The sequence below is a fragment of the Pezoporus flaviventris genome, unplaced genomic scaffold (genome assembly GCF_033815535.1).
Source record: "Pezoporus flaviventris isolate CSIRO_AGI_PZ_B2104156 unplaced genomic scaffold, CSIRO_AGI_Pfla_v1 ptg000097l, whole genome shotgun sequence".
NCBI lineage: Eukaryota > Metazoa > Chordata > Aves > Psittaciformes > Psittacidae > Pezoporus > Pezoporus flaviventris.
In genome coordinates, this window is record NW_026892645.1 from 6,852,683 (window position 1) to 6,880,318 (window position 27,636).

General features: G+C 40.6%; 1 protein-coding gene across 1 annotated transcript in view; it reads left to right on the forward strand.

Moving 5' to 3' along the window:
• The first annotated feature begins 835 nt into the window (after nt 1-835).
• The window catches only part of CDK5RAP2 (CDK5 regulatory subunit associated protein 2), an 80,246-nt gene continuing 53,445 nt past the window's right edge, over nt 836-27,636 (forward strand). Inside the window, 15 exon segments of the mRNA XM_061476624.1 lie at nt 836-917; nt 920-1,127; nt 1,279-1,340; nt 3,338-3,405; nt 8,015-8,125; nt 9,387-9,463; nt 10,781-10,904; nt 13,001-13,152; nt 15,086-15,248; nt 16,627-16,680; nt 17,084-17,203; nt 17,794-17,886; nt 19,831-20,049; nt 25,435-25,605; nt 26,333-26,506. Coding sequence (XP_061332608.1) covers nt 851-917; nt 920-1,127; nt 1,279-1,340; nt 3,338-3,405; nt 8,015-8,125; nt 9,387-9,463; nt 10,781-10,904; nt 13,001-13,152; nt 15,086-15,248; nt 16,627-16,680; nt 17,084-17,203; nt 17,794-17,886; nt 19,831-20,049; nt 25,435-25,605; nt 26,333-26,506 — 1,863 coding nt within the window. The 5' untranslated portion in view covers nt 836-850.

Sequence of the window (27,636 nt, forward strand, 5' to 3'; positions counted from 1 at the left end):
TCCCTGCAATGGGCTTCCTCATGTTGCAGGTAACGCTGGGTGAGTCCTGGCACCATGCCCTGGTTGTGAATGTCGCAGGGAACTTTCAATCTCAATAACGAGTTAAAAGAGAATGTGGAGAGCGTGAGGGACATGGAGGCAGCAGCTCCCCCCGCTCCTGACACCCTCATGGGCCCCCCTGAGAGACACAGCCCCTGGGGGAAGCATATTGTTAGTGTTTAAGCCAGTTTGCCATTCCAGCTGCCTGAAGTGTTCAATATAATTCCATTTTCTCGCTCAAAAGTGGGAAAGCTGCAAGGCTTAGCTCTTTGCTTTACACCCCCCCGATTGATTCAAGATCGTCCTGTTTGGGTGCTGACAGCAGCTGGCTTCGCGGATTGTCACCCCTGCCAGCTACAGAGAACAGTGACTGGAATGGGAAATTAAACCGTCATTATTCCTCTCTCTAAGCCTGACAGAGGGCTGGCGCCGAGCAGGACATGGAAACAATCGGCTCCGGCGGCTCTGGCAGCGGCGTGGGGCCCGCCGCACCCCACAAAAGCCTCTTCCAAACGCGGAGCTCTGGGACCGAAGGCGGCGGGGAGAGGCGGGGAATGCCCCGTTGCTCAGCCCCATCCCATCGCCACCTCTCACGCGGACTCGGCAGGCTTGCCCTCGACAAAGGTGGCAACCACTGTGCCCGCAATAAACACGGCGGCTCCTCGCCGCCTGTCTCCCCTTTGAAAGCAAGATGGCGTCTGGCTGACCTCGCCCTGGCTTCCCTCACTCAAGATGGCGCCCGACGCCTTTCTCCCCCATTGCCCAGCTGGCAGTCTCCACCATACCCCGCCCCTCTCTGCCCTCAGCCAACATGGCGCCTACCCGCTCCACTTCAGCCACTGCCCTCACCAAACATGGCGGTTCCCCTTCAGTTTCTATACGCCCGCTCCCTACCCTCACCCGCGGTGGCTTCAGCGGCTTCACCTCCGTCGACGCAAAGATGGCGGAAGCGATTGCGCCTGTTTGAATTCCAGCGAAGCCGCCAAAGCCGCGTACAAAGGAGCCGGAGCCGTGGCCGCCCGGGACCCGCGGGCCATGGACTCGCTGCCGGGGGACGACCCGACCCTGCCGGTGGAGCTTGAGGGCAGGTAGGCGGGCGGGGGGCGCTGAGGCGCCGGGCCCGCGGCTCCTGCATCCCGCCGGTGCATGTGGTGGGGCTGGGCCCGCCGGCCCCGAGCGGGGGTCGTGGGGACGGGACCCCCAGCGCTTGTCCTCAGCGGTGTTCTCATCCTTCTTCAGCGTGTCCCAGCTGCCGGACGTCTCCCGCGGCGATCCCCAGCCCGGTCCGGCCGGCGGCGACGGTAAGGATGGGAGGCGGGCGGTGCGGGAGGCGACGGTGAGGTACTCGCGGCACCCGAGGAGGAGCCCGCCCGGCTCTGCCCGGGGCTCGGTGCTCCTCCGGGTCTGGGAATTGCCCTCATGCAGGAGGGCTGGAGCAGCTCTGCTGTGCGGCCAGGCTGGGAGAGCTGGGCTGGGTCAGCCTGGAGAAGAGAAGGCTCCTGAAGGGGAGACCTGAGAGCAGCTCCAGTGCCTAAAGGGGCTGCAGGAAGGCTGGAGAGGGGCTTGGGACAAGGGCCTGCAGGGACAGGCCAAGGGGAATGGCTTTAACCTGCCAGAGGGGAGACTGAGATGAGCTCTTAGGCAGAAGCTCTTCCCTGTGAGGGTGCTGAGGTGCTGGCACAGGGTGCCCAGAGAAGCTGTGGCTGCCCCATCCCTGGCAGTGTTCAAGGCCCGGTTGGACACAGGGGCTTGGAGCAAGCTGCTCTAGTGGAAGGTGTCCATGGGTTGGAGCTGGATGAGCTTTAAGGTCCCTTCCAACACAAACCCTTTTGTGATCTATGAAAAAAGTCAGTAAATGCCTTCAAGTGATGCAGCTTTTTGTAAGTTATGTCTTTTTAAGGCTCTAAACCGCCAGCAACTGCTGCAGTTACCGCTGTCTGCTCTGTTGCCTGTGGTCATGATGGCTCTTAGTCTTACGTAAGATGATCAGTGGTTTTGTGAAGCGTGTACTTAAAACACTTACAATATCCAGCAAGGCAATACTGCTCTTTCATGTTGTGCTTAGTTTTAGGGAAATTGGATGCTGGGTATCATCAGGTTTTCCAGTTCAGCTCTTCAGAGTTACTTCCTGCCTGAAGTAGCCTGCTCTGGACTCAGTAGCTTCGCTTTTACCTATTCACATATTCAGAAGCCTCCTTCTGTTGAACAGACGCGTCAATTCAGGACAGTTTTCTATATGATAGCCATGTAACTGTGTTCATCTTGAGGTGTGGGAGGCTTGCTTGAAGCACTCTAAAGCTGAATGGCTGCAAAGTACTGCTCTGAAGCCTTCTAGCTGTGGTGTTAACTGTTCTCTGTTGCGTTAGGTACATTTGAGGTGTATGGTTTTGATTTCTCTTTACATGCGTGTATCCAGCAACATACCGTGGCTGAATTCATTGTGTAGATGAAGTAGGTAACTGAAACTAAGACTTTGTGGTTTACCATGAAGATCTGTTTGCTCACGAAAGGAAACACATGTAAGAAACATACCCATGTTGCCAAAGAGCTTTGTTGTATTCGGCCTGTGCTCTAGGAAAGCTGTTTGTTATTGGGGTTATTTTCAAAGTTGCCCTACCTTGCATAGCAATTTGGGGACTGCTTTAAATGAAGTATTTTCTTGTGGTTAGTATGAGAATCAGTCCTCAGCTACCTCTTCTTTACATTGAAGATAAGTGTTTTACACAGTCTCATTATTCTTATTAAAAGTTTGCTCTCACACATTTGAGTGGAAGCAAGTTCAATGTTAAAAGAATGTGTGTGCAAAAGGAGGTTTTAAGTGCGTGTAAATTATGCTTTAGAAACTTACATACTGGTCATTTCCTCTGTCTGTGGTTTCCCATGTCTAAGGTGAAGCCCTGTCCTCTTACCGGTAAGGTACTGAGATTTGAACTGCTTTCTGATGCTTTAACAGGACTTAATTCTAATATGGGACTCCTCTAGTTGCTCTGAGGACTTGGTATTGAAAATGCACCTCACATAGCTTGATTTCAGTGCACATCTTGGTTTAAATGGCTCAATTTGTAACTAGGGCGCTTAAGTGGTAGAGAACTTGCTGTGATCAGAAGGAAATCTAGGTACTAACTAGTTAGCCCTAACATTTAATGTGAACAAGGGGCAAGAAAAACACCTCCTTCACTTCCCCAAAGGTGGTGTACTTTTACTATGTTGAGATTAGCTAGGCCTTTGCTGTTTCCAACTTGAAGCCCAGTTTAGAGATTCTGCTGTCTGAACTTGTTCTGTCTTCTTAAATATCTAGTGTTACCAGATGTGGCAGAAGACACAGTCTCACCAACTAGAGCTCGGACCATGAAGGACTATGAAAATGTAAGCAGACTTTTACTATAAGACTCAGTGATATATTTATGGCCAAGATATATCTAACATGCTGGATCAAGTGTTGACTCCCTGGGTCAGGCTTGTTCGTCTGTTAGAGGTGTGACTGGCTGGCTGTGCTTTGAACCTCTGTTTCTGAAGTATTGCTTTTGAGAACAGAGGGAAAAACGTGTTGCTGAGACCAGCCAACTGCTGCTCTGAAGTTATGAAACAAAATTGGCACCCTCTGCTTGAAAATTCATGCAATCACCAGAAACATAAGAACTTGGCTTGCAAGTCTGCAATTGATGTATTTCAAGGGATCGTCAAGCCTATTTTCATTTAGGCTAGTAGAGGAATTGTGGTTTTAATTCATTTAACTGTGTGTAATACTTTTTAACCATGTAATTATGTATGATTCTGCTTGGAATGCTTTTGTTGTAAAGGTCTGGTATCATTGTGATAATTCTATAGATAAAACTGAGTTAGGCACTTACTAAAATCCAAAGGAAGACGTTAGATTTTTTTTAAAACCATATATGAATTGCATTGGTTATTTAAACTGAATAAGCCAATCTTCTATAGCTGCTGAATGCTGCTTTGGTTGGGGTATCGCTGCATTCAGCTTTAAATTGCTTAACTCAAGTTCTTATGGCTGTGTGAAGAAACTGTAGAGGGGAAGGCAATCAAAATGCTCAGATGACTGCTACAGATAAAGGCTGTGGCTTGCTATCTTTAGGATGTGTCGAGTGTCTGCAGTTTTTAGTGTGTTTCTGCAGCTGCTGTTACCTTGTGTAGCATTGTTATGTTTGAAATGAGTGCTGCTTCTAAACTCTTTCAGTTTCTGGTGGCCTTATGTCCCTCTAAGGCAGAAGCTTTGCTGTTTGGTCAGGATTTAAAGCTGCTTTTGAAATGCCTTGGCCTGTGTCTGTTTCACTTCCTCTTTTGTTTTTGTGCATTGGAAGACTCTTGCCTTGGCATTCGTATGTGCTTAAAATACCTTACTGTGATATATGCCCAAGACTTCAGTCTAGCATATACATTTTGCAAGTGGTTTATTATCTGCAGTGCTCGTTTGCACAAGGGAAAATGTTATCGGAGCGAGGAAAAAATCTGTTGTTGTTTGTTTTGTGTGATGTAGAGGGGAAGGGGTGCCCTCACGTGTCTCTGGGTTCCTCGTGTGTACAGACCCCTTATGTTAAACTGAGCTGTTAAACGTCTCATGGGCTTTTATGGCTGCCAACAGTATAATGAAGCTCAAACGTTCATTCAAGTAAGGGAAGAAGAACCCATTAAGCACTATTAAACACAGAGATATTTCTCATGTTTTTGAGTCTAAGATTTCTGGTGGCAGAAAAACTAAACTTGAAAAAGGGAGCATTTACCATCATTGTCTTTTTAATTATTTACTAAGCATTCAACTACAGCTGTGTTTAAATGCTCTTTTGGACTGCCTGTTCTTATCCCACTTTAAACCAAATCTGAACTAGCAGGTAAAGCTCCTGATATCTCCTGCCTGGAGGTGGTTTGTGTGCGTGTATACATATTTATATTAATGCATCAATTTGCTGATCTTTGAGGCTATGTGATTTATACAAGGTATGAGAAGGAAGTAATGAAAGGAGTGGGCTCCTTTCCTTGCAGTTCAGAGAACAAGATGGGTATACTGAGCCTTGAATGGGCTAAAGGGTGGATCCATGTAGAAAAGGTCCTTTTATGCTTATAAAAGGATTATATATGAACCATCTCCATATCCTGGAGATGATGCTGATCTAGATGATGTCAGAGGTGTAGATTTTGTTAGTATTTAGAGTCTGTCCCACTTTCTTACCATATTGGGGGAACCACCTTGTGATAGAACATGTAAATACGTGGGCAAAGTGAAAGACATCTCTAACTGAGGACCTTGTTATTACTAGATGTTAATGAGTAGAAAGGACATTAGTACCAAGTTAGGGAACTATGTCATAGTATATGTGTGTTCATTTCTTGCCTCCCCAAACCCACTTTCAGTTTTGCTGTCTTGTTAAAATGGCCTCTGCTGGCAAACCCTGTGTTGTGCTGTGAAGCCACGGCCTCTGCTGACAGATGCTGTTTGCCATAAAAGTGGCTTTATGAACTTGGAAAGGAGCTAAACCAAGCTAGGCAAGTGATGTTTGCTACCATGCTGTCTAGAGTATTCTGTGTAGAGTGTATTGCTTTGTTCTGGTTTTCTTTCCAGGAACAGTCTGCTGTTTCTCTTCTTTCATTCCTTTGTTAAATACAGAAATCAAAATGCAGAAAGGAATTAAGACTGAGTCTTTAAATGCTTAAGTTGAGATGATTGCCATTAAAATCCTTTTGCAGCGTGAACTTGCTCACATTTTACACGTTGTCTTTTATTAAGCTATAACTTTTTAATTGTAGCCTGCCTGAATTAACTTTCCTCTGAGCAACTGAATGTCAGAGACAACATTTGTTTCACTGCTTGGTTTATGATTGCGTAGTCTGTTTTGTTTGCCTTTTGAAAACAGTACCCTTAAGCTCTCTGATTTAATTCTATTGCCACTGAAATACATGTGAGCAGAATTAAGATATACTGAGTTCTTTTGAAATTGTTTCTTTCTTTCTGACTCAGACTGGGTTGTATGAGTGAATTCTAACAAGGAGTTCAACTAATACAGTTGCAGAGCATCTTTGGACTATTTCTGAATGAACAAACAGGGACTATCTGTTAGGAATAACCTACTGACAGCATAGAAAACCCAAAACCAACAGCCCCAAACCAAATGCTGCAAGGTCTGCTCTCATGAGTTGAACAAAGAGCTGAGCTTGCCAGCAAGACATGTAAGATCTAGCACAGTTGTGCAGCCTTGCTTTAGAAGGGCTTTCATGTCTTTCCTTACTCTGAATAAGGATTTTAGTTCTGAGCAATATTCTGCGTTGGGCTCAGTCACGTGAATTCAAGTACAAAGTTGCATTGTTTTCATGCTTACATCCGTTTGAATGTTCTGAAAGAGTCATTGCAGTTACTCAAGATGCCTCATTATACTCCTGAGGTGTTATGCTTTATGCAGTTACAGTGCGCATAGTTCAAGTTTGTCCACTACTGTTTGGGATCATCCAGTTGGAATTGTAGGGAAACAAGGGTCAAGTTAACTTATATGTATTGCCACTAAAGACAGGCTTCTTTAGGATGTGTGCATGGGCCGTTGAGTTGATGTTGTCAAGGGTATTTTCAAAGCCTTGGATGATATTTCCCAGCGTGAATAATGCTGAGGCACATTGCTGGGCAGATGACTGAACTGCAGAATCGTCTGCAGATACAGGTTCTGCAGTTAGAGAAGATCATTTTAGGTTTCACAAGCCAAATATTTGAAGAATTGTATTGCTAATAATTCTCACAAATGGTACAATGCTGTTCTGGGAGAGCCTACATAAATATTTGATTAGTAGCTCTGTAACATATTAGATTTCCTTTTGCTGAAAGCATCTGGCAGGGGACACAGGGCTTATTTGAATGAATGTTTTATGCTTAGTTCCTTAAAAGAAATTTAGAGGGAGACTTCTTTCTTTAATGAAACCATCAACTATGTTACTGCTTCTACTAGGAAGGGTAAAAACCATAACCAAAGAATTGCACTATGAAATATGTGATGGGATAAAGGTTTTATTGGTGTGCGATTGGGCACACGTGCTTTGTGTGCCTGTGGCTTTTCTTCCTGCGAGTAGGCTGCCAGCCCATGCTTTTGCCAAGAAAATGCTTCTGTTTCAACACGATGTCTTGTTTTGTTCAAGTTCTTTCTTATGAAAGAAAGAACTACTTAATATTTTTAGACTTAAACCCCTTCAAACTCTTGGATTCTTTTTGTGTAAAGTCACACTGTATTTTAGTACTTAAAGAAGGAATGTTCTAAAAAGCACTGTCTGCACAGCAGCGTGTTTTATATATGTTTAAACAATACCCTTTTATAATTATTTGCTTAATTGCTGGTGTCTCCGAGTTTTGCAGGGCTAAAACTAAATACAAGCTAAATGATAACGTCTTACACAAACATATAAATTTATGTGTGTGCCTATGGGCCTCTCATTCTTAAAACCTAAATAAAAACAAAAAACAAACCCAAAAGCATTCTGAAGGGGTAGGCTGGGATTTCTTCTTGTTCAGGTGAGGAATGGAGATGGGGAATGGTAGGAGAAAAATGTGATGGGTGCTAAAGATGTAGAAGATGGAAACCCACTGAAGAGCTCAGAGGGTTTTCAGCTCCCTGGTGGTGCTATCTTGAAGGGAAGGATGTTTCATTTTCATTTGGATGTCATATGCTGGTATTAACACCTTCACAATTTGAATATATATATGTATGTGTGTATGTGTATCACCCACACATAAGTATATGTTTAGCTGTATCCAGTGTAGATAAGGCCCTTAGTGACATGGTTTAGTAGTGAACTTGGCAGTCCTGGGGTAATGGTTGGACTTGATGATCTTGAAAGTCTTTTCCAACCTAGTTGATCCTATGATTGTATGAATTCCAATCTTGCACTGTGGAGAGCAACCCTAAATAGTAGTAGTTTTCACTCTTTAGCTTACTTGGTTTGAAACGCATGCCATAATTTTCTCCTTTTCTTTCTTATTTCACAGCAAATCACTGATCTGAAAAAAGAGAACTTCAACCTGAAGCTTCGTATATACTTTCTGGAGGAACGAATGCAGCAGAAGTTTGATGGTCCCACTGAAGAAATATACAAAATTGTATGCATTTAGAAGAATTTAATAGTATATCTTTTTGAAGAGTTTGTTTTCTTATGGCCTAATCTTTTCCAGTAATAACTAAATTAAAAGAACCAGTGTAAGGTGTGGAAAAACGAGTTTCAAATGCACGAGTGTCCGTAGTTATAGGACAGACTAAGATGTTATGTTTCCCCTGAATGGCTATGAATCCTTGGTAGTTGTACTACTCAGATCAGGTACTGAATGGGAAAGAGAAGCAGCAGCACACTTGTGAGTCTGGCATGTAGTTACTCTGCTTTCTACTGTCAGGCAGTTCAGTTCACCCTCTATTCTTTCCTGGGTTTATCAGGTGTCAGTTCAGCTATTTGGAGGTGGTTTAAAGCAAGTAGAAGTTGTATTAGGGTTGTGTATAGCTTCCAGTTTTATTGCTCTGAACTGAAAGAATGCATATTTGTACTGGATTCAGGAAATCTATGTCAGTTTGTGGAAGAAACTGGCTTCTATAAGTTTGAAGAAGTTTGAAGAGTCAAGTGGTATGTTTTACATCCTCATTATTTCAGGTTTGCAGATGATAGGAAGCACCTTTGGTGGTGCCCGAGTTCTAGAAGGGAAAAAAATCATTTTGGTAATTCAGTGCCATGTTATATACAACAGGTGCTTGCATCAGATCCCTTTTCCATAATAGGATGGAAACTTAACTACTGCAACAAGCACCAAGAGACTGAAGTTATATGTTAATGTTTAGCTAGGTCATGGTTTCAACTGAACATTCCTGGTGGGTGTTCTGTCCTGGTCTTCTATGCTGGTGTCTTGTAATGGTTAACCTGCTGAAATGGTGTCTGTAAACCTGCAGTTGTTCTTTGTACAACGTGTACTTATGTCCTGAGTTGTTTTCTTGGGCTGTAACAAAGTAATTTTGAGATTATTAAATATCTCCATAGTTGATACAATCAGGTTTTTAAAAGAAAACAAAATATATCTTAGGTGAAAGAAAAAACGTGCATTGAAAGCTCCCTATGCTGATCTGCAGTACCAGTCGTTACAGTGAAGTGTGTGTAGGGGATTTTTCTTGCTTTAATACAGTGGTCCTAAATGCTTTCTGAGATCTCTGAAAGTCTTGAACCTTGCAAAATGTCCTTTAAAGCTTGAATATCTCTATGCTATTCTTAGCCCACTGATATATTTGCTGGTCCAAACAAAAAAGTCATCTACACATTGCCAATAACTTTTGGGTAGGGTGACCTCTGAGCTCTCCCCAGACACCTTAATTCTTTTGTTCTAGAACATTGAGCTGAAAGTTGAGATTGAAAGTCTGAAGCGTGATCTGCAGGAGAGAGAGAAGCTGCTTATCAAAGCCTCGTAAGTTCCAGTGTGTTTCTTCATGTCTGTTACTTAGGATTTCCAAGATCTTGCTGCTGTTTTTTTTCCTAATGTTTTAGGAATAGGAGGATCCCCAAAAGTAGTATTTTAAGGGCACTTATCACACAGTTATTTCATTTATTACTGAAATCACGTGTGTGAATTCTTAAATGCGCAGTGATGTTAATTTACTTACACTGAATGGAGTGACTTTGATCTCCTTCATGTTACTGTATTTTTCAGGTACATAAATCACTCCCTAGTTGGGAATGGCTTAGCATGCCTGTTGTAGAAGTCAAGCTAAGAGCTTAATTGTCTCAACAGGTGAAGAGGTGGAGGTTATTTTAACAGCACTGGATTGAGAAGACACAAAATGGTTCTCAGAAAGGCTTAGGAAACAGTTCAGAGCTAATCTAGAATAGGTCTTGTGGGTTTTAATGATATCAACATGAATACACCTCAAATTCCTGCCTTTCTGTTAGAACCTCTTTTCTAAATAAGTATTATTTATTTAAAAATTATAATGCTACATTGTTTTACAGGATGGGCAGGGTGGAGTATGCTTTGAAGAGGGAATGGATGAGTAGGGCTGACAATAGTCTATTAAACTGCTTCTTTCTAGATGTCACGTTCAAAACTAACCTGGTAGTGACTGACAGCTGCTGACTGCTAAACAAGCTCAGTTTCAGCTGATTCTCTTTGTGTGGCCTAATACATAAGGCATTGAGTTGTTACCAATTAGCCTTTTTTTTCACAGAGGAGCCTAATTTCAGGTAGATCCTGAAGACCATATTAGTTTTTGTTTGGTCTCTTCAGGTAACTGTTGAAGGCTATTGCTGGGCTTTGAATGGAACCTTGCACAAGTTCAGAAAACGTAGGGAGCAGTCATAACCAAGTGGTCATCCTTTGTTTAGTAAGGAAGCGCTAGCTGTTGTGTTCCTTCAAGGTATTAACAGTTACTGAGAAGGCAGTTGGAGACATCTCGGCAGCTGTATAACTTGACTTTATTCCAGTGCTGCTTTCAGTAGAAAATACATCTCTGCCAAAGGCTTGATACTGTATTTGCAAGCTTAAAATATGAAGGAATCATTACACTTTATATGAATGATGAAAAAGTGGTTGGTTATCCACTGTGACAAGGCTTGTGTGTGGAACTCATTGCTATATAGTGTGTAGATGTTTGTATTTAACCTTAAAGTGACAAGAAGGTACAGATGAAGTGGTAGACGCTTGTGTGTAATCTACTAGCCAGTCTCACTTTAAATGACTTCCACTTTGTTATGTAATGAGATTTCTATCTATATTATGACCTTTCAGTAAGGCAGTTGAAAGCTTGGCCCAGGGTGGTGATGCTGAAATGCAACGTGTAAAAGAAGAGGCACAAAAGAAGGTGCAAGAAATGGAAGAAATCCTGACCAGCAGAATAAACTTGCTGGAAAAGGTGGGTGACTGAAACGGAAGGAGCAGTTAGGAATCAGTACTGCCTTGGTGCTATTGTCTGAGGTTTCATAGTGTCATCTACCTGTATTTTCAGCTTTCCTGGAAAAATAGCCTCTCCATAGAATGGCTGTTTTTTCCTAGAGGTTATAGAGTGCCTGTTCTTTCTAGAGGGTTTCTGTATCTCCACTCTTGTGTGCTCATTATAGGCTGAGAGCCCACCTACTTATGGCAGCTTCTGGGTAGGTGAACCAGTGAGTGCTTCCCTCTGTTCTGCCTCTTGCATTTTGTTGTTAGATGGACCTTTATGCCAAATATTGTTGGCTTCTGCTGTTATTATATCTTTTTGCATAACATTCTCCTGTTACAGAGGGTTATTCTTAACAATGGCTTTTTGAGTTCCTTGCTCTCTGTGGTTGAGACAGTTTATTCCTCTATTTATTGTCAAGCCATTGCTTAAATTGCCTATTTACAGGGGAATTGTTTCGTGTTTCCTCCTTTTGTAGTGTAAAGCCAAAAAACCCCAAATTTCTCTGCATGAATAACCTGCTTGCTTAGAAGGAAGAAGTTCAATTTCTTGTAAAGAACAAATGTGATACTGAGTGATCTGTGCTGGAAATGTTTGTGTCGAGTTCTAGAAATACATAAACTCAGGGTTGTTTTGCATCATTGACTATGTGCACTTCACTGGACTTGTGGGATTTTATAGCTGTGTTTATGAGAGGGATAGAGGTCTGCTGCTCTTCCTGGAAGTAAACAGGAATAGCACAAATGGATACATGTCAATGTATGCTTTCCCTTCCTAAAGAATGAATTAGACATGGAAGGTATTAGTAGTGGTCCCCTGGTGGTATTTTCTATCACGAATTAGCAGTATTCAGAAAGCAGTGAGGTCCTTCAGACAGGAGAAGGGGGGAATCTCCACAGCCTTTCTTTAGTTTAGTGGAATGGGGATTTCTCAAAGCATTCTTCATGCTATTGCATTGGTAGAGAAGTTCCTAAATAACTTACTCTGTACTAAACCAGCCAGTCGGACTGGTGTTTCCCAGCTCTGCCAAGGTATAAGGCCAAATACTCTTAATCTCATGGTGATACAGCATTTTCTGTAGCCTGGAGATAGCGTTGGCCTCCGATATAAATTTCATTATGCTTATGAATGTGAACACTGCAGAGTAGTTTTAGTCACTTGTTTATGTAGCACCATATAATGATACAGACCCAGGTAACACTAACAAAGGTTAACTTAATTCAGAGGTTTTGATTGACAGGTGAGTGCTGACAGATCAGCTTGTCAGGAAAGGGGTTGGGTGGTGAAGTCTGGGGGTGAAGGACCTTTTCCTCAAGCTCCCCCAAAGAGACATGCTTTGTAGTATAGATATGAAATGGAGAGGGGAATTACTTGTTAGGCTACAAGGAGGCTTCTGTTTCATAGAAAGCACAATTCAGTGAGCACAGTAGAGAAGCTTACAATGTCAAAATGAAGATCTGAAACAAACTTCATGTAGGAGAAGCATGGGGTTATTTGGTCTTCCCTATGAGTTGGGTCACCTAGAGGACGTTGACTGGAATCTCTGGGTGTTATCTCCATTCTATTGCTGTTGAAGAGAAAAAGGTCAGGTTCAGACTTTATCAGTTCTTGCAAAATATTATAAATGATGTTGTGAAGAGTTCCAATTAGCTACAGTGAGTTTGGGAATATTAATTTCATCTCTGATGGAATAAAAAAGCTCTTGTTTAACCTCTGTAAGTGTAGCTATTTATTATGATAGTGAGAGGACAGTGGGACAAAGCCAAATTATAATGGCTAAATCTAAAACCATAGCATTGGGCCAGTTTTAATTCTGGTTTTGCTATCAGGGTATTTGTTTTATTTCTTTGAAACAAACTTCCCTTTTTCTATGTACCATGAAAAATGTCTGCATTTTCAAGATTAAACCATAAAGAGTTCAGAAGCATTTTCAAAGTGCTTGAACTACTTGATAAAAGTTGCTAAATTAAACATGCCAACATATGTTTGGGAGAAGAAACTTCAATATGTGAAAGAAAATTGTGAGCATTTTCTTCTTACAGGCATCAGGATCGTGTGTTTTTTAATTACAGGATCTTAAAGCTGCCCAAGAAGATGTGGAAAAAGCTGTTGCAATGACAGAGAAGGAGAAAGCTCTGAGAATAGCTGCTGAGCAGAAACTTGCTTCAATTACGAATGCCCCTGCGAAAGATGTGGATATGATTACAGGAGCTGAGAAAGACAGGTCAGAACTCTTGCTGGTGCTGCTTCTGACTACTGGAATTCTTTGTTGTTCAAGTGCAAAGAGTCAACATGGATTTATAGGTTTTAATAGTTTGATCCTACCCTCAGATACATGAGTGAGTGCTACTGGCTATCTTATCTATTCAGCTATTAGATGAATAGCAACAACCAGTTTACATGCTGCATGATAGAAAAATCACGTTTAAACGTTGCCTGAAAGTGTAAAAGGATCAGTGACATGAGCATGTCCTATTTGAAAGCATCTTTGTAGCTTTGACTTACCTCCTGCTCGCTGCTTTCTTGAACCACTGCTGAATAGAACTTGACTCTACCATTTGTACTCACTTACTGCTTTCATGGTGCTTACGTACTCTGCAGTCCCAGGGATGTGTATGTTGGGGCTGGTAAACCTAATGGGGAGAGAAACTGTGTTTGAGCTGTTTTGATTGGGCTTTGCAAAGCATTGGCTTGGCTTTGTTTGGCAGGTAGTGGCAAAGGTGTGTGAGTTGTTCCTCTACTTGAGATGGGGAAAAATGTATCAAATAAAATCTCAATCCTTTGGAGGGTTTTTCTTTTTTAGGTATGTAGGATAAAATATAAGCCTGGCAAGCCTCCCAATAAAGCTGGCTTGGTCTGGGGATATGAGCCCAGGACGGAGATCAAAAGATTGCTATGATTCCTTATATGTTAGAGTATCCTTTCCCATTTGTTTGTGACTGAGCCCTGCAGGTAGCTGCTCTGTGAGTCACTGCATAATTGGTCTACCCTGATAACAGAAAGTTGTGTTGGCCTGAGGCTTTCATATTGTAGGCTTTATGTTATGGTAGCACCAAAGCAAGGTTTGCAGTGAGTTCCAGACAGCTGTTCCAAAAACATAGAGATTGAAAACTGCCAATTTGAACTCTATTGTGGCATAAAATTACAAATCTGTTCTAATAAGTTTTGATACTGCACCTTATGTGCCACGACTTAGTTATAACCTGGCTCTCAAGTTGTCTCCCTCCTTTCCCTTTCCCTGTCTTCCTCTTTCTATCTGTTAGCAACTGTGCTCAGTGCAGATGACTCTCCGGAGAGACTTGAGCTGGGAAGGAGGTCTAAACCCAGTCCCTTTGAGGTACTCTGGTTGACAGCTTGTGTGAAAATAGTACTTGAAGTGTGGAAGCAAATCGGCAGGACTGGAGTATAACGAAGGTTTTGGTTTAGTTTTGGTGGTTTTCCCCTCTCTTTAGCTTTCCCTCCGTGATCCAATGTTAGCAGGATCATCTATTGCATGCTGGTAGATCGGTGTAAGTATTCACAGGCCTAGAAAAAAATAGTGCTAATGGAAGAAGAGAGCATTTGACTTCTTGAAGTGAATCAAACGTTAACGTGCAGTGCTTTAAATGCGTCTGAGAGTAGCACATCTGGAATCCATATTGTGTTTAAAAGATGCTTTCACCATTTATGCTACAAAATACAAGGGGAATCACAGCTGGCATTTTATGCTAGAAAGTTTTGCCTTAATAACCCTTATATCTGTCAGGAAACATGAGCATTGTTGTGAAATGAGAACCAGCTTAGGTACAAATATAAATGTAAATGTGTACTTGGGGGATACTCAGTGATGACATGAAAGGATATGGTGGTGTATGAAATGGAATAGATTGATAAGCTTTTTGTGTGTGCTCTAAAGGACGATGTAACTAAAATGTTGAAGCATAAGTGTTGGCATTTGAAAAGAAGAATGAGCACTTTGCAGGGGGCTCACAAGTGTTTGTTGCTTTTTGTAAAGTTACTTCACCTTTTCTGGTTTCTCTGGAGGGAAAAGAGGTTGTGAAAGTCCTCCCCGGAGTTTCACAAGTGTTGTGTGGAGCCTTCACCTAGGGAAGTTGTCTGCAAGATTTATTGCAATGGTGGTACATGATGCAAGATTAATATTGATTTTCTAATTTCAGACTTATAGAGCAACTGAATCTGTCACTGAAAAGTAAAGAAGCTTTAATTCAACGCCTGGAAGAGGAAAAGGCTCAGAGTGGATCTTATGATGGAAACTTATCAGCAGAAAAGATCAGAGAACTTACCAGTGCTTTGAGGCATGAAAAAGATAGTGAGATAGAGGTGAGGAGACTGACTGAACAGTTCTGTGTTAAATCTCATGAGGTGGAGGATTTTAAAGGCTTTGTGCATGTCAGTATGTGAGTGACTTACGTCAGTCTTTTAAAATATTCTCCATGGTTGTTACCTCCCTCCCTTCTCTATTTGTGTAACGTTCATTGGTGAGATTGTGGTTTGCTGGTCAACATTCGTCCTTATTACCCATGCTTACCATTCGTTCAATGAGAGGTGATGTTTCCCCTTGCTTTGTGCCTGTGTTACAGATACTGTGCAATTGCTTTACAGAAGTGTATATTAAAAAGAAAAATGCTAGATGTTAATCTCTCCCTCAATAGATGCCAAGAAGTTAAGAATGTGACTTGGGAGTTTGGTATTAGGAAGTATCTCTACTGTTATGGTCTGGAGAAAAAGCTGTGGTAAGGGGGGTAGGCCTAAAAACCCTTCATGAAATAAAGGGAAAGTGTAATCTTTCATTTACAGAATGTGCTAAGAGTTAGCCTTCTATTTCACTTGGCTCTTACATAGCAAGACATATCCTGAAAGCTGACGTGTAGATAGAGCTGTTAAGGCTTGTTGTCTATCTTTGTTTTCCTCCAATGGTTATTCAAGCAATAAATTAAAGCTGGCAGAATTAAGAAAGCAACCATGGAGGCTTCTCATGCTTCTGAGAAGTTTTCCTGCCTTTGGTTTTATAAGTTAATAATGATCAGTACCTGCAGACCTTTGATTTCTGTCAGAAATAGACAAGAGAACCTTGTATGATTGGACCAATGAGTAGAATGAAAAGTTTTCAGTTCTGTGTGGCCTTGCAATTAAATCAGTATTTGCAGGAAAAATCAGTATAGTTATGCTGATTAAAATATGCAATTAAATAGGTATATAGTAGGAAAAACTGCCCTGGTTTCCCAAGAGTATTTGTGTGTTAAGGTGAAAACAGGGTCACCTTTAATCCTTTCACAGGAAGTGGACAGTATTCACAAACCATGTAGGGAAAGCCCTCAGTAACATGGTTTAATGGTGGTCTTGGCAGTCTTGAGGTAATAGTTGGACTTGATCTTATAGGTCATTTCCAACCTAGCTGATTCTATAATGGACTGTGTGATCATTTTGGGATGCAGTATTGGAGAAAACCCCATGATGAATCACTTCACACAACTCTGTTGTTTATATATGATTTTAAAAATTCACATAATCTAATTTAGTCCCTTCAAGATTTTAAAAATCATATATAAATGTATATTCCTGCCAAAAGGCATACACTAAGGTGGTTTGCTTTTCTTTTCCTCCCCAATGTTTTTAAGCTCATTTTGTCCAGTTTAATGTGTTACACTTGTGTTTAGACTACATTCACTTGACTCTAATAGTTGTTTTGTTCTTACAGGCTATTAGAATGGAGCTTAAAAATGAGAGAAACTCCTTTGAAAAGAAGATTCAGGTAAGTTCTGATTTTAGTTGTTTCCTTGATCACTTATAGTACATGTTGGGATCCCTTCCGTTATGCATTCATAGTTACAGAGAGGCCTTGACTCCAAAGGAAGCAAAGTGAAGTCTTCTGGTAAATTCTGTTATGTTAGGTGGCAGGAAGGCTCCCCTTGGTTTTGAAGCTGATAGGTGCACTCACATATTGAAGCTGATACTCATGGCCAGCCTGTGAGATGAAGCTTCTTATACTGTATTCCAGGCACATCTTTAAGATGATGACTTGCATTTGGGATGATATTTAATGTTAGTAATCTAAGTAATAAGATATAAGAACTCTGAGAAAATGTACTTATTAATGTGCAGTTACAGTATCTCTTAGTGGGAAGTTAATGCAACTTTCACATAATCTAATTTAGTCCCTTCAAGAAGAGCTACAAGAGAGAGAAAATGAGCTTGCTGTTGAAAAGAAGAATGGTTTGAAAAGGGATAAAACTATCCAAGGGCTAACTGTTGCATTGAAAGCAAAGGAAAAAGAGGTATGGTAGTTATGATCTTGCTGAACTATCACTGGGAGAGGAATATGTGTGTTGTGCGTGGGGCAGGGGTTGGCTGTGTCTCACTGTAACCATTAGGAGGTTTCTAGTGGGTCCTTAATCACTGTTGTCATACCTGTAAGCAGCTCTGTTTATTTAGAGTTTTGGGTCTTGGACTTGAGGAGAAAGGAAAAAGTACTTAAGAAGTTTGATGAAAGATGTTTTCAGGTGCACATTGATTTTTATCAGCTCTGTGCACCACTTAAAAGGTAGGAGAAGTATTTTGTGATGTTGAATAAGTGGAGCTGTCATAAAGACAGCTAAAATAGGAGAGGTCAGTGTCAGCTGGAATTCAGATTTTGTTGAAGCATGGGAAATATATAACCTGAGAGATGGGCAGTGTAGTGAGTCCTGTGTAAGAACCAGAACTTATTTAAACAAGATTTATTATGATGTATTGGGTGGTTTTGTTTTCTGAAGTATTTGTTTAGTGTAGTTGGATGAATGGGTAATGAGATGGGATAGCTATTACTGAATCACTGTCCCTTGGAAATAACTCTTTCTACATAGTATTCATTATACTTTATTTAAAGAATGAGGAGCTTGGATCCGAGATTGAAGATCTAAATGCTTCACTGGCTAAGGCAAGAGAGGCCACTCACAAAGCACATATGCAAAAATTCAAGGTAAGAAACCAGCAGTTAATATGGTTTCCCTCATCTCTGCTCCTCCCTCCTCTGTATTTCCCCGCAGCAAGTAGGGCTTTGTGTCTCTGAAAGCAAAGAAGTGGAAATGAGTTTAAGATGTCTGATTTCTCTTACGTTGAACAGTTTTCCCAAATCGGATCATTTAGAATCACAGAATGGTTTGGGTTGGAAAGGACATTAAGATCATCCAGTTCCAACCCTCCTGCCATGGGCAGGGACACCTCACATTCGATCATGTCACCCAAGACTCCCTCCAACCTGGCCTTGAGCACTGCCAGACATGGAGCATTCACAACTTCCTTGGGCAACCCATTCCAGTGCCTCACCACCCTCACAGGGAAGAACCTGAACTTCTTCCTTATGTCTAACCTGAACTTCCCCTGTGTAAGTTTGAACCCATTTGAAGGACAGAGTGTTAAAATTTATCTGTTTCTTGAGCTTTTTCTTTTAAAACAACTGAAAACCAAGGGAGAAATGTGTAAAACCAAAATGAGTTAAAAATAAAGGCACTAAGAGTTGTGGAGCTGAGATGGTATCAAGGTTGCTTTGTTGACCTAAGAATCCTTTGGGTTTTGTACCAAAAGTATGGTAACAACACATGCTTCAGGTTAGCAGAGTTGAACTGTCTATGAGGCACCTGTTTGGATTTATTTGTATAATAAATGTGAAACCACTATTTATAAAAGAGTGGAATGTTACTTGTGAAATGTGATTTAGTAATGCTTTCCTGTGTGTGTAGGAGAAAGGACTTTATGATGATAAATTATGCATTATAAAGGTCTTCAAATGTAAACTGGGGGAAAGCAAGAATTTGACATTAAAGCAGGCAACATAATGTCTCTTTTAATGGTTTCAAACTCATCTAAAACTAAGTCTGATAAAAGTACCTAATACAGATTAGAGGCAGTGATGAATCTTCCATGATGATGTTTGTGCATCCACTCTGAGCTCAGCAGGAATGGAAGAGTTGATGTGCTTGTGTCTGGAGCACACACAACTAAAGCTTTTGTGACTGACTGCAGTGTTTCTTGATGTCAGTCTCATGCACCTACATTTCTTCAAAAGCCATTTATTTCACTTAAGCCCAAATTTTAAGTGTGCCCTATATGGAAAAGCATATCCTGTTGCTTCTTCAGGTTGTTTTGGCCTGGGTGTGAATCTATAGCTAATGTTTGCTTTTTCATAGCAATGGAAGTCCTGCTTTGAAGTATTTCTCTAATTTTAACCCTTTTGTTTTAATGAGAACTTGATTATTTTTGAGAAGTTCTAGGTTTAAAAAGTGTGCAACTAATCCCTCCTGTCCACAGAATCCATATTGCATGGTGGGTGACAGAGCAAGCCCTTCTCCTCATAACTCTGCTACTTAGCTACAAACTTGAGTTGAAGGCAGTTCTTTGTGAGTAGACCATGCTGCATAGCCCACTACTCCTGTCATGTGTTGTGAACTTTGAGGCCAGTTCTAACAGTATGTGATGGGGAAGAGCATAAATCAGATGTTATTTTGTATAAAACAATATGCTTATGACTTGGTAACTCCTTGACTTAGTCTGGATTCAAACTGACCCAAAGTTTATGTAATAAGAGCTTTGGGAGCCAATAATAATAATAATAATAATAATAATAATATGATCTCACTTACACTATGGACTCCTTTGCAGGTCAACCTTTATCTAGTCCTTAGTTGTCTCAGGCTTTGTTATCCTGCACTGGATGCAACTGAAAGTTGTGTTCCATTAGTTGGGAAGATGCTCAGTGTAACCTTTTCCCTGTTGTGTGAGTATCTGTCACTCCACTGCATTTTGCAGCACAGTTTTGAAGCACTGGAAAGAGGTGTGTGGGAGTGGGTTTGGGTACAACAGGAGTGAAGACTTCCAGTCTCTACAAAATACCCTTATAGAACATGAATGCTGCTTTATGTTTCAGGGTGCTGCAGATTATCAAGCTCTCTTGATGGAAAAAGAGACCCTCTTAGCAGAGCTGCGTTCAGAAAACCTTACAAAGGATGCTGAGAATCATAAACTACAAAGGAGGATTAAAAGGGCCGATCAAGAGCTCAATGATTTGAATTTAGAAAGAGAGAAAATGGAGAAGGAGCTGGATGAAGCACAACTACAGAAGAGCAGAAGTGACAAAACCATTAATGTTATTATCACTCTTTTCCTTTATTTCATAAAGTTTAAAAGTACTTTAGCACTTTGAGCATGTCCTTCTCTAACAAATTGAGGGGTTTAATATGAGTAAACTTGAGAAATGCATTTGCCTAAAGTCAGTATTCGAAAGAATGGCCAAGAAGATTGCCTGGCATGTGGTCTGCATTGAAAAATATGTTAAATATCATTTCGATAGGCTTAGGTCCTAGAAAAAATCATTAGCCTTTGGAAGTGCTAAATGGTTACTGTTGGCCTCTGTCTGATGAGAGAATCTGAAAGTGCACAACAATGAACATTGTATATTTCTGCTGCATTTCTCTTGTTACTTATCTCTACAATATCTTAAATTACACTACTTCAATTAAACTGTAAGTTCTAATGCAGAAGAGGAGCAAGTAGCCAATAGTTGCAACCTTAAGCCGAACTTCAGCTTTTTTGTTATCATAGCAGGGTCACTGCAAAGGCTTTAATTTCAAAAGGCAGTTTAATAATTTCTGCTTGTAAAATTCCCAAAGCAGAGGATTAGTTGATCACAATTTAACCTAAAAATGATGTGCTCTATCTGTTCATCAACTTTGCTTGCTTCATATTCCACATAGGTTTTTTTTACCTTGCTGTAGGCATTTAGATAAGTGCTTCTGCTCCCAGCATTGAAGCGAATGATCAGGTTCCTTTTCTTCCTTTGAGAAAGAGTGCACTTTCTGCTGAGAGGTTGCCATAAAACTCACCTCTCACTTCTTATCTCTTCATGTGGGTTTTTAACCAAAGCTTCCATTAGGGCAGCATTTCTTTAATGAGTGAGTCCTGCCTGCGTGCAGAGTCTGGTCCTCTTCAGTTAGGGATTAGTCTCCTGCTTTATTAAATTACATAAAAGATTAAATGAGCTTGTCTTGTTTCGGTTCAATTCTTAAATAAGGACCTTAATAAAGCAGATATGGGTGGAAATTGCTGTTCTTGCAATCTCACTTAAAACCAGTAGAGGGGTCTCTTTACTTACAAACAAATTAGTTCCTCTCCCTCCTCCTGTCCCCAATTTAACTTGCATTTTGGGTTGATTGTCAACTGTGGTTAGGCTGCTGTCACAAAGTCTCTATCTTTGGTGTGCTTTGAAATTCCTTCAGGGTGTTGAGGTTACGGAGAGAAAGAACAGATCGCTCCTGTCAGTAAAACAGCCACAAAGAACATGTTTTATTGATTTAAAGTATTTTATATGTAACTGTCTACACTATTCAGAACTTTTTCTATCTTTCAGGGGAGTTAGGCTATAACTCTGTATAGCAAAGGCAGGAAAAATAGGGCTGAGTAGGGAGTTGCCTGGGGATTCAAAGTTACTTGTGTTACAGAAACCTGTTTGCCTCCATTACGTCCAAGGTTTTCATGTAAATGACTAGTTCCTTGGGGAAAAGCATTTCTGCCAAAAGATGAGCAGTCTTATAAGAATTATATCCCTAACCTATTTCCTATTCCTTGTAGAACAGCTGCTTCAATTTCAAGAGTTGCTGGTACATTTGGATACAGCACCATTGCCTGTGAAATGTTGCCCATTAAGTAGTAGCTATGTGGGAGGAAGAAAATATGCTGTGATATTTTGCTCTTTGACAAATAGAAGAGCACTTCAGTGATCGGCTGCAAACTTTTTATGAGACAGCCTTAAAAATTCAGTTCTATTTATACTCTAAAATACCTGTTCAGTGTTTCTATTTTGTTGGAATAAAAGCAGTCTGAATGTGTGTAAACTGCAGAAAATGCCCTTGACATCTGTAATGAGCTGCTCTGTTGGCTCTTCACTCGCAGGGAAATTTTCAGTGACTTTTCAATACTGTAATTGGGATAACCCACATTTTTGCATGTATCTATTAAAAAACCTCCAAAACTTGAGTGCCAGAAAAAGTTCTTCTGCCCTGTTGTAAACCCAGTTTGGTTGGAGATGATTTGGGCGTTACTGTCCTGGAATGGAAGAAGGTTGAACTAAGTTAAGACTGCTACGTGTGAGCTTATCATGCAAATCACAGACTGGGCCCAGTATCAGGACTGTCCTGGAGGGATGAGCGTAGATGTCCTTGGACAGCATCCCTGTCTCAGGGTGTGTACATGCACTGGCTTTTTACTAGGTCAACTTTAGAAGCAAAACCTCTTCCAGTTCTGAACTTGGCAGAAGCTGTTGTCAAGCATTGGTTCAGCATCACTTTATCCTCTTTGAAAACAGAAACTTTGGTCATATATATTCTTACATATGATTGATGAGGAACAAATGTAATCTCAGTGTTGCTTGTGTCCACCATGTTAGTGTCTCTGTAACAGAGATTCAGCGCTTCTTGATCAAAGAGTTTGTTCACATTTACATGAATAAACACTTCAAGTACCCATTCTCTCTCCAGGCCTAAGTGTAGACAATTAGAGTGTATTTACTAGGTATTCATATTTGATCAGTTGGTTGGGGAAATACAGAATAACTCATTAGGCAGAATTTATTATTTAGTCTTCCTGTCTGTAGTTAAGCCTGAGAGGGAGGTTTTGGAGCTTCACAACTCAATTATTCACCAAACTGTTTTCCATCTGACAAGGAGGGGGAGGCATCTGCTCTGGTCTTCTGTATTAGAGTGTTTCACATTCATTTTCTTACTTCAACTATCATTAATCATAGAAAAGTCTCTTGGGGAAAAAGGTTGGCAGAGAGAATTGCAAAGTTTATGCTCTAAGAGCTGTAGCTACTATATTATCCTTGCAACTCAATGTATAGAAACCAATAGATATTCTCCCAGACAATTTGAGTGGTCAATGAGTTCGAGCAACCTGCTATATTGATGGATAGTTTTATGTGCTACAGAATTCCAGCTCATGCAAAGAAGATAATTTTCATTCTCAACCCTTGCTTGTTTTGGGAAGAATTTAGGGAACTCTGGGGGCAGCAGTAGTAGAGGTAAAGTAGCTGCAAATTGAAAATCTCTTGCAGGCTGTTTTACTTACTCCACAATTGTATGCCTTGTCAGTCTAGCTCTTTCCATAAACCTAGCCATAACTTATTTTTGCTGCTTTCAAGGGAGAGGCATGCTTTCTGTACCTGACAAGCATTTTACACCAAGATGACTGAGAGTAGATGATAGGGGGTGTAGTAGTGTTATGCAGCAGCATCTTTTCTATCTGTGCATGTCTATCATCATTCCTTCTTAAAGCTGTATGTTTTCATAATGAGAAGTCACAGAGTATTGGGCACTTGAAGTTACAGCAGAGGTCAAAAGCGTTCCTTTGAAGTTACCTAACATGTAATGTGTTCACTTAAAGCCTCTCAGTGATCTGATAGTATTAAAAACAGTGTAAAAATGGAAAGCTAAGGAGTGAACTTTGCAATGCAGTGACAATTATAACACTGCAGCTGATCCTTTGCTTCCAATGAACATGTTCTATGTGAATAGGCTTAATGTGACCCCCCCCCCAAAGAGCTCCATACCTTGAAGCCAAACGACAGACCTCACACTGTTTCCAAGAGAGCTCTGTCACATTCCAGGTTATAGGTAGTAGTTAGGAAGAAATAGAAACAGATTTGAGAGTTTATGTATATAGACAAAATTGGGATCTGATTCTGCAAGTCTTCAGTTTTCTTAGTTAAGGAAGTGGTTCTTTTGATCCTGAAAAAAATTAACTTAATTAGTTTTCAGAACTGAAAGTCTAAGCTTAATCATTGTTTGAATAACATTCAAGGTTTTTTTTGGGGAGCTATTAAGGATTTTTTAGCTGAATCCTGGTAATGAAGCTAAAATGAAGCAAGTAAACCAAAGGCATTGTAAATGACGATTTGCATTTAATGTGCAAAATAAACAGAAGTAAAACACTGAGTAGTAAAATTGATGTTAAAGATCTGATGTGAACCTCCATGAAGCAAGGTAATTAAGCCAAGAAAAGGACATAAAGCAGTTTGTAAAGAGGTTGCAATTAAAGTGCCACTAGTACTATTTCTTTGTACTTAGAATGGGAAGCAACTATTGAATTTGAAATCCCACGGGATGTAAATGTAAGGTTTATAGGTGACTACCATATGTGCAAACGGTTTAAAGGACTTATGGTACTTCACAAATGGGCCCTCTTTGGGAATAAAATGAAAACATTTATTTGAAGGTGTAGGCTGTGTTACCTGGTTCTAAGGGTCTGAAGAGAAGTTTAGATAGGATAAAGTTTCCTCTAAGTTTTAATTGTTTAACTTTAAACAGCAGCTCCTTTGTTACAAGTTCCTACTTTTTGTACACATACAGTAAATGCTCTGGATCTTCTTGGGGAGTAAGAGCTTATACAGTGAGGCTCTTATTATATATGTAAGTGAGGCTAGTGTATATACAAGCTGTGCCTCCTTCAGCTGACAGGGTTGAAGCTTCCAGCAAATCAGCAAAACAGTTTGAAGTGGCACAAATGGTGGTGGGAAACGAGAGAAGCCAGTTCATAGCAAAGTGTAAGGAATAGGAAGTCTTTGATGTTATTGCTTGGAATCCAAGGCTTTGTCAGGTGGTCGGGCTTTGAAACCCCATAGATAGCTACAGATGGTGGGTTTTCAAGTGAATTGGAACAGGATCTGCAGGAATCCATAGGAGAATGCTGTAATAGTGGTGTGCTTCAAGTGTGTGACCTGTGAACTAGGAGGTACCTCTTTCTGTATTGCAGTAGTCCTCATTGATCTGTACAGATCTTAGTCCTTTGGACTTGCTACTGCGCATGGCTGTTGAAAGAGCTTTCTTCTGTCTTTTGGAGGCAAAATGGGCTTATGGGGAGCAAAGCTGTGGAGATGATACGGTTAATCTTGGGGCTGCAGGAAGTAATTAACGGAACCAGAATCAAGCTGCAGTTCTCTCCACAGCATCTAATCACAAGCCTGACCTCAGTGGTCATTTGAAGTTTGTGCTCTTGCCAAAAGAAAATGTTTTAACATTTGTGACCTTTTGTTTGATGCAAAAGGAACTGGTAATACAATGTTAGTGCAAGAATTTTCATGGTGTGATGAGAAAAAGAGCAAATGACAAACTGAATCACCCGTAACCAATTTTCTCCTATTTCTAGTAAGGCAGTAAATAGACTCAGAAGCGGGTGTTCATTCTGACAGCGGCAGCATGTACGTGCATGATATTCCTGATAGCCTTGGAGTCCAGTCATTCTGTACCAAAAGCATTTAAACAGTAACAACCTGGAAGACAGCACTGACACCTCATCTAAAAGTTCTCTTTCATGCTGTGTTGATGCCAAGAGAAAGAGCCTGGATTAAATACCCTTTCCAAACTCTGAAGTGATAGGAGGAGTTTAAAGCAATGGAAAGTTCAACTAATAATATGGGTTGTTAGGCTTAAACTTTTGAAAGAGTTGATTTACTGAATATTCAGTTTCGCTTGTTTTGTAGGATCTTAGAAATCAACTGGAGAAATTACATGGTGAAATGACTGAGAAAGAGCAAGCGCTCGAACATCATTACAATATTCTTTTGAGTGAAAGTAATCAGAAGCTGCAGAGCCAAGAACTAGTTATCAAGCAGCTAACAGACAACGTCAGTCAAAAGGATCTACTGCTTCAGGTAGGTAGGCTTGAAATGAAAAGTCGAAAGTTGTAATTTGATTTCTGTATGAGAAATTAATACAAAATCACATTTGTATTTGGAATTACTATTGATTTGGATGAAATTCCTTCACTTACTGTAACACTGTATTTGCAGAATAGAGATACAATTATAGTGTGTGGCATTCAAAAAGATTTCTTTTTAGGGTTTTATGAAGCGTGTGGACAGAGGAGGAAGAAAGCTAAGTATTATACTTAGTAGAGTTTTCACTGTTGTGTAAGATACTTTAAAAGCTCTGAAATGCCTTTGATTGTCAGTTTATTGTGCAGAAATAGGTAGAGATACTGAAATATTTAATCTTTTTTTTGGAGCCTATTCACAATGACATATAGGAGGGAGCTGCCTGAATGTTAATGGACCCCCGCTCAAGGTTCCTTACAGCTGGAGATGTAACCCTGGAAAGTTCTCATGGTATTCAACCAGCAATGCAAAGAGTAATAGTTGAGGTTGCTCTCAACTTTATTTGGAGACCAAGGTACATGCCTTGGCTTTTAATACTTGAAAGATTGGATTGCTGGGGAAAGTTGGATCTTTTCTTGCTTCTATTATGTTAAATTGAGCTCTTCCTTTGTGTGGTAAAAAACACGTGCCTGATCATTCTTGGATAATCCCTTGAATTTTGCTTGTTTGCCTGTTTTGCAATATAAAACTAGAGTAAAACTGTCTCATTGTTTTCTTTTGTTAGAAACTTGATGGAACAGTTAAAGAAAAGGATGTGGAATTGCAGGAGCTCCTGACTAAGTACAAGAACCTTCTGAGAACCAATGAAGAACTTGAGCTGAAAAATGAGGGCTTAGTAAAGGAAAGATGTGCTGCACAGTCTCAACAGTCAATCATCAAGATAGTCAGAGAGTTGGAGGTCAGTTTTTTCATAACTGATAATTTGCAGATAAAGACCTTGACTTCAAAGTGAAGAGAATTTGGACTTCGGATTCGAAAGTGTGAACTCACGTACATTGTAATTCACTGCTGTAAGGGGCTGGTTTTCCTTCATATCAGTACCATATCCAAATGTTCTGTATTACTGTAAAGATAGCAGTGGCTTTATTACCAATTGCTTCTTATGATTTGTATGATTGTGATGGTATTGGTCTGCCGTATAAAAATACATGATATTGTACTTGGAGGAGTTTATATGGCATCACCAAACTTTACTAAAATAAGACAGGTACTGTTAAGTTTTTAAATCACTTGCTGACTCCATCAGTGCTTTATTTGTACAGATTATTGAGAACTACTTTTGGAGGTACATTTCTTGTCTTTTTTTGGTGGTGTTTGCAGCCTAATATGTTAAGGTCTCCAAAAGCATCAGGCAAAGTAAAAAGGGTTAGACTAGTACATACTATATATGTACTGTTATTTCATTTCTTTAAAATATATCAGTCATGAATGAGATTTCCTCAACAAAGTTTAAAATGAAGTGAGCCAATAGTAAAGGAAACATTACGTGCTGTTTTATGTCACATTCTGAACACACTGGTGATGACCTGCTTAATATGTTATGGGCACTATTATTAAACAAGGTAGGTGCGAGCACACAGAGTCATAGGTTATAGGACAAGCTCAGAGTAAAGGAGCTGCAGTGCTGTTGCCAGGGTACCAGAGCAGAGTATGGCAAAGTATATATGAATATACATGCAGAGAAAATAAAGTCTGTGAAAGGCTGAGTAGAAATTCTAACTCTCTAAAACAAACTGCAGTGCACGCACGTAACTTCTGTCCCAGAGGAGGATGGAAAATCATGCAGAATCAGTGAAAATCAAACACTAACTTTCCACTATACACCCTACTTCCAATACAGGTATGTAACCAGGGGAGAGAACAGGGGCAAGTGAAGCCCTGCATGCTAATGACCCAGCACCCACCTTCTAATCACCATCTATTCTCTGTTGCTGGTTCACTTAGTGGCTGTGAACAATACCTCATCACAACCCATTGTCCTTGCAGCCCAAGCTCTGTGTAAGATACCTCCCTAAGAACCTGCTTTGG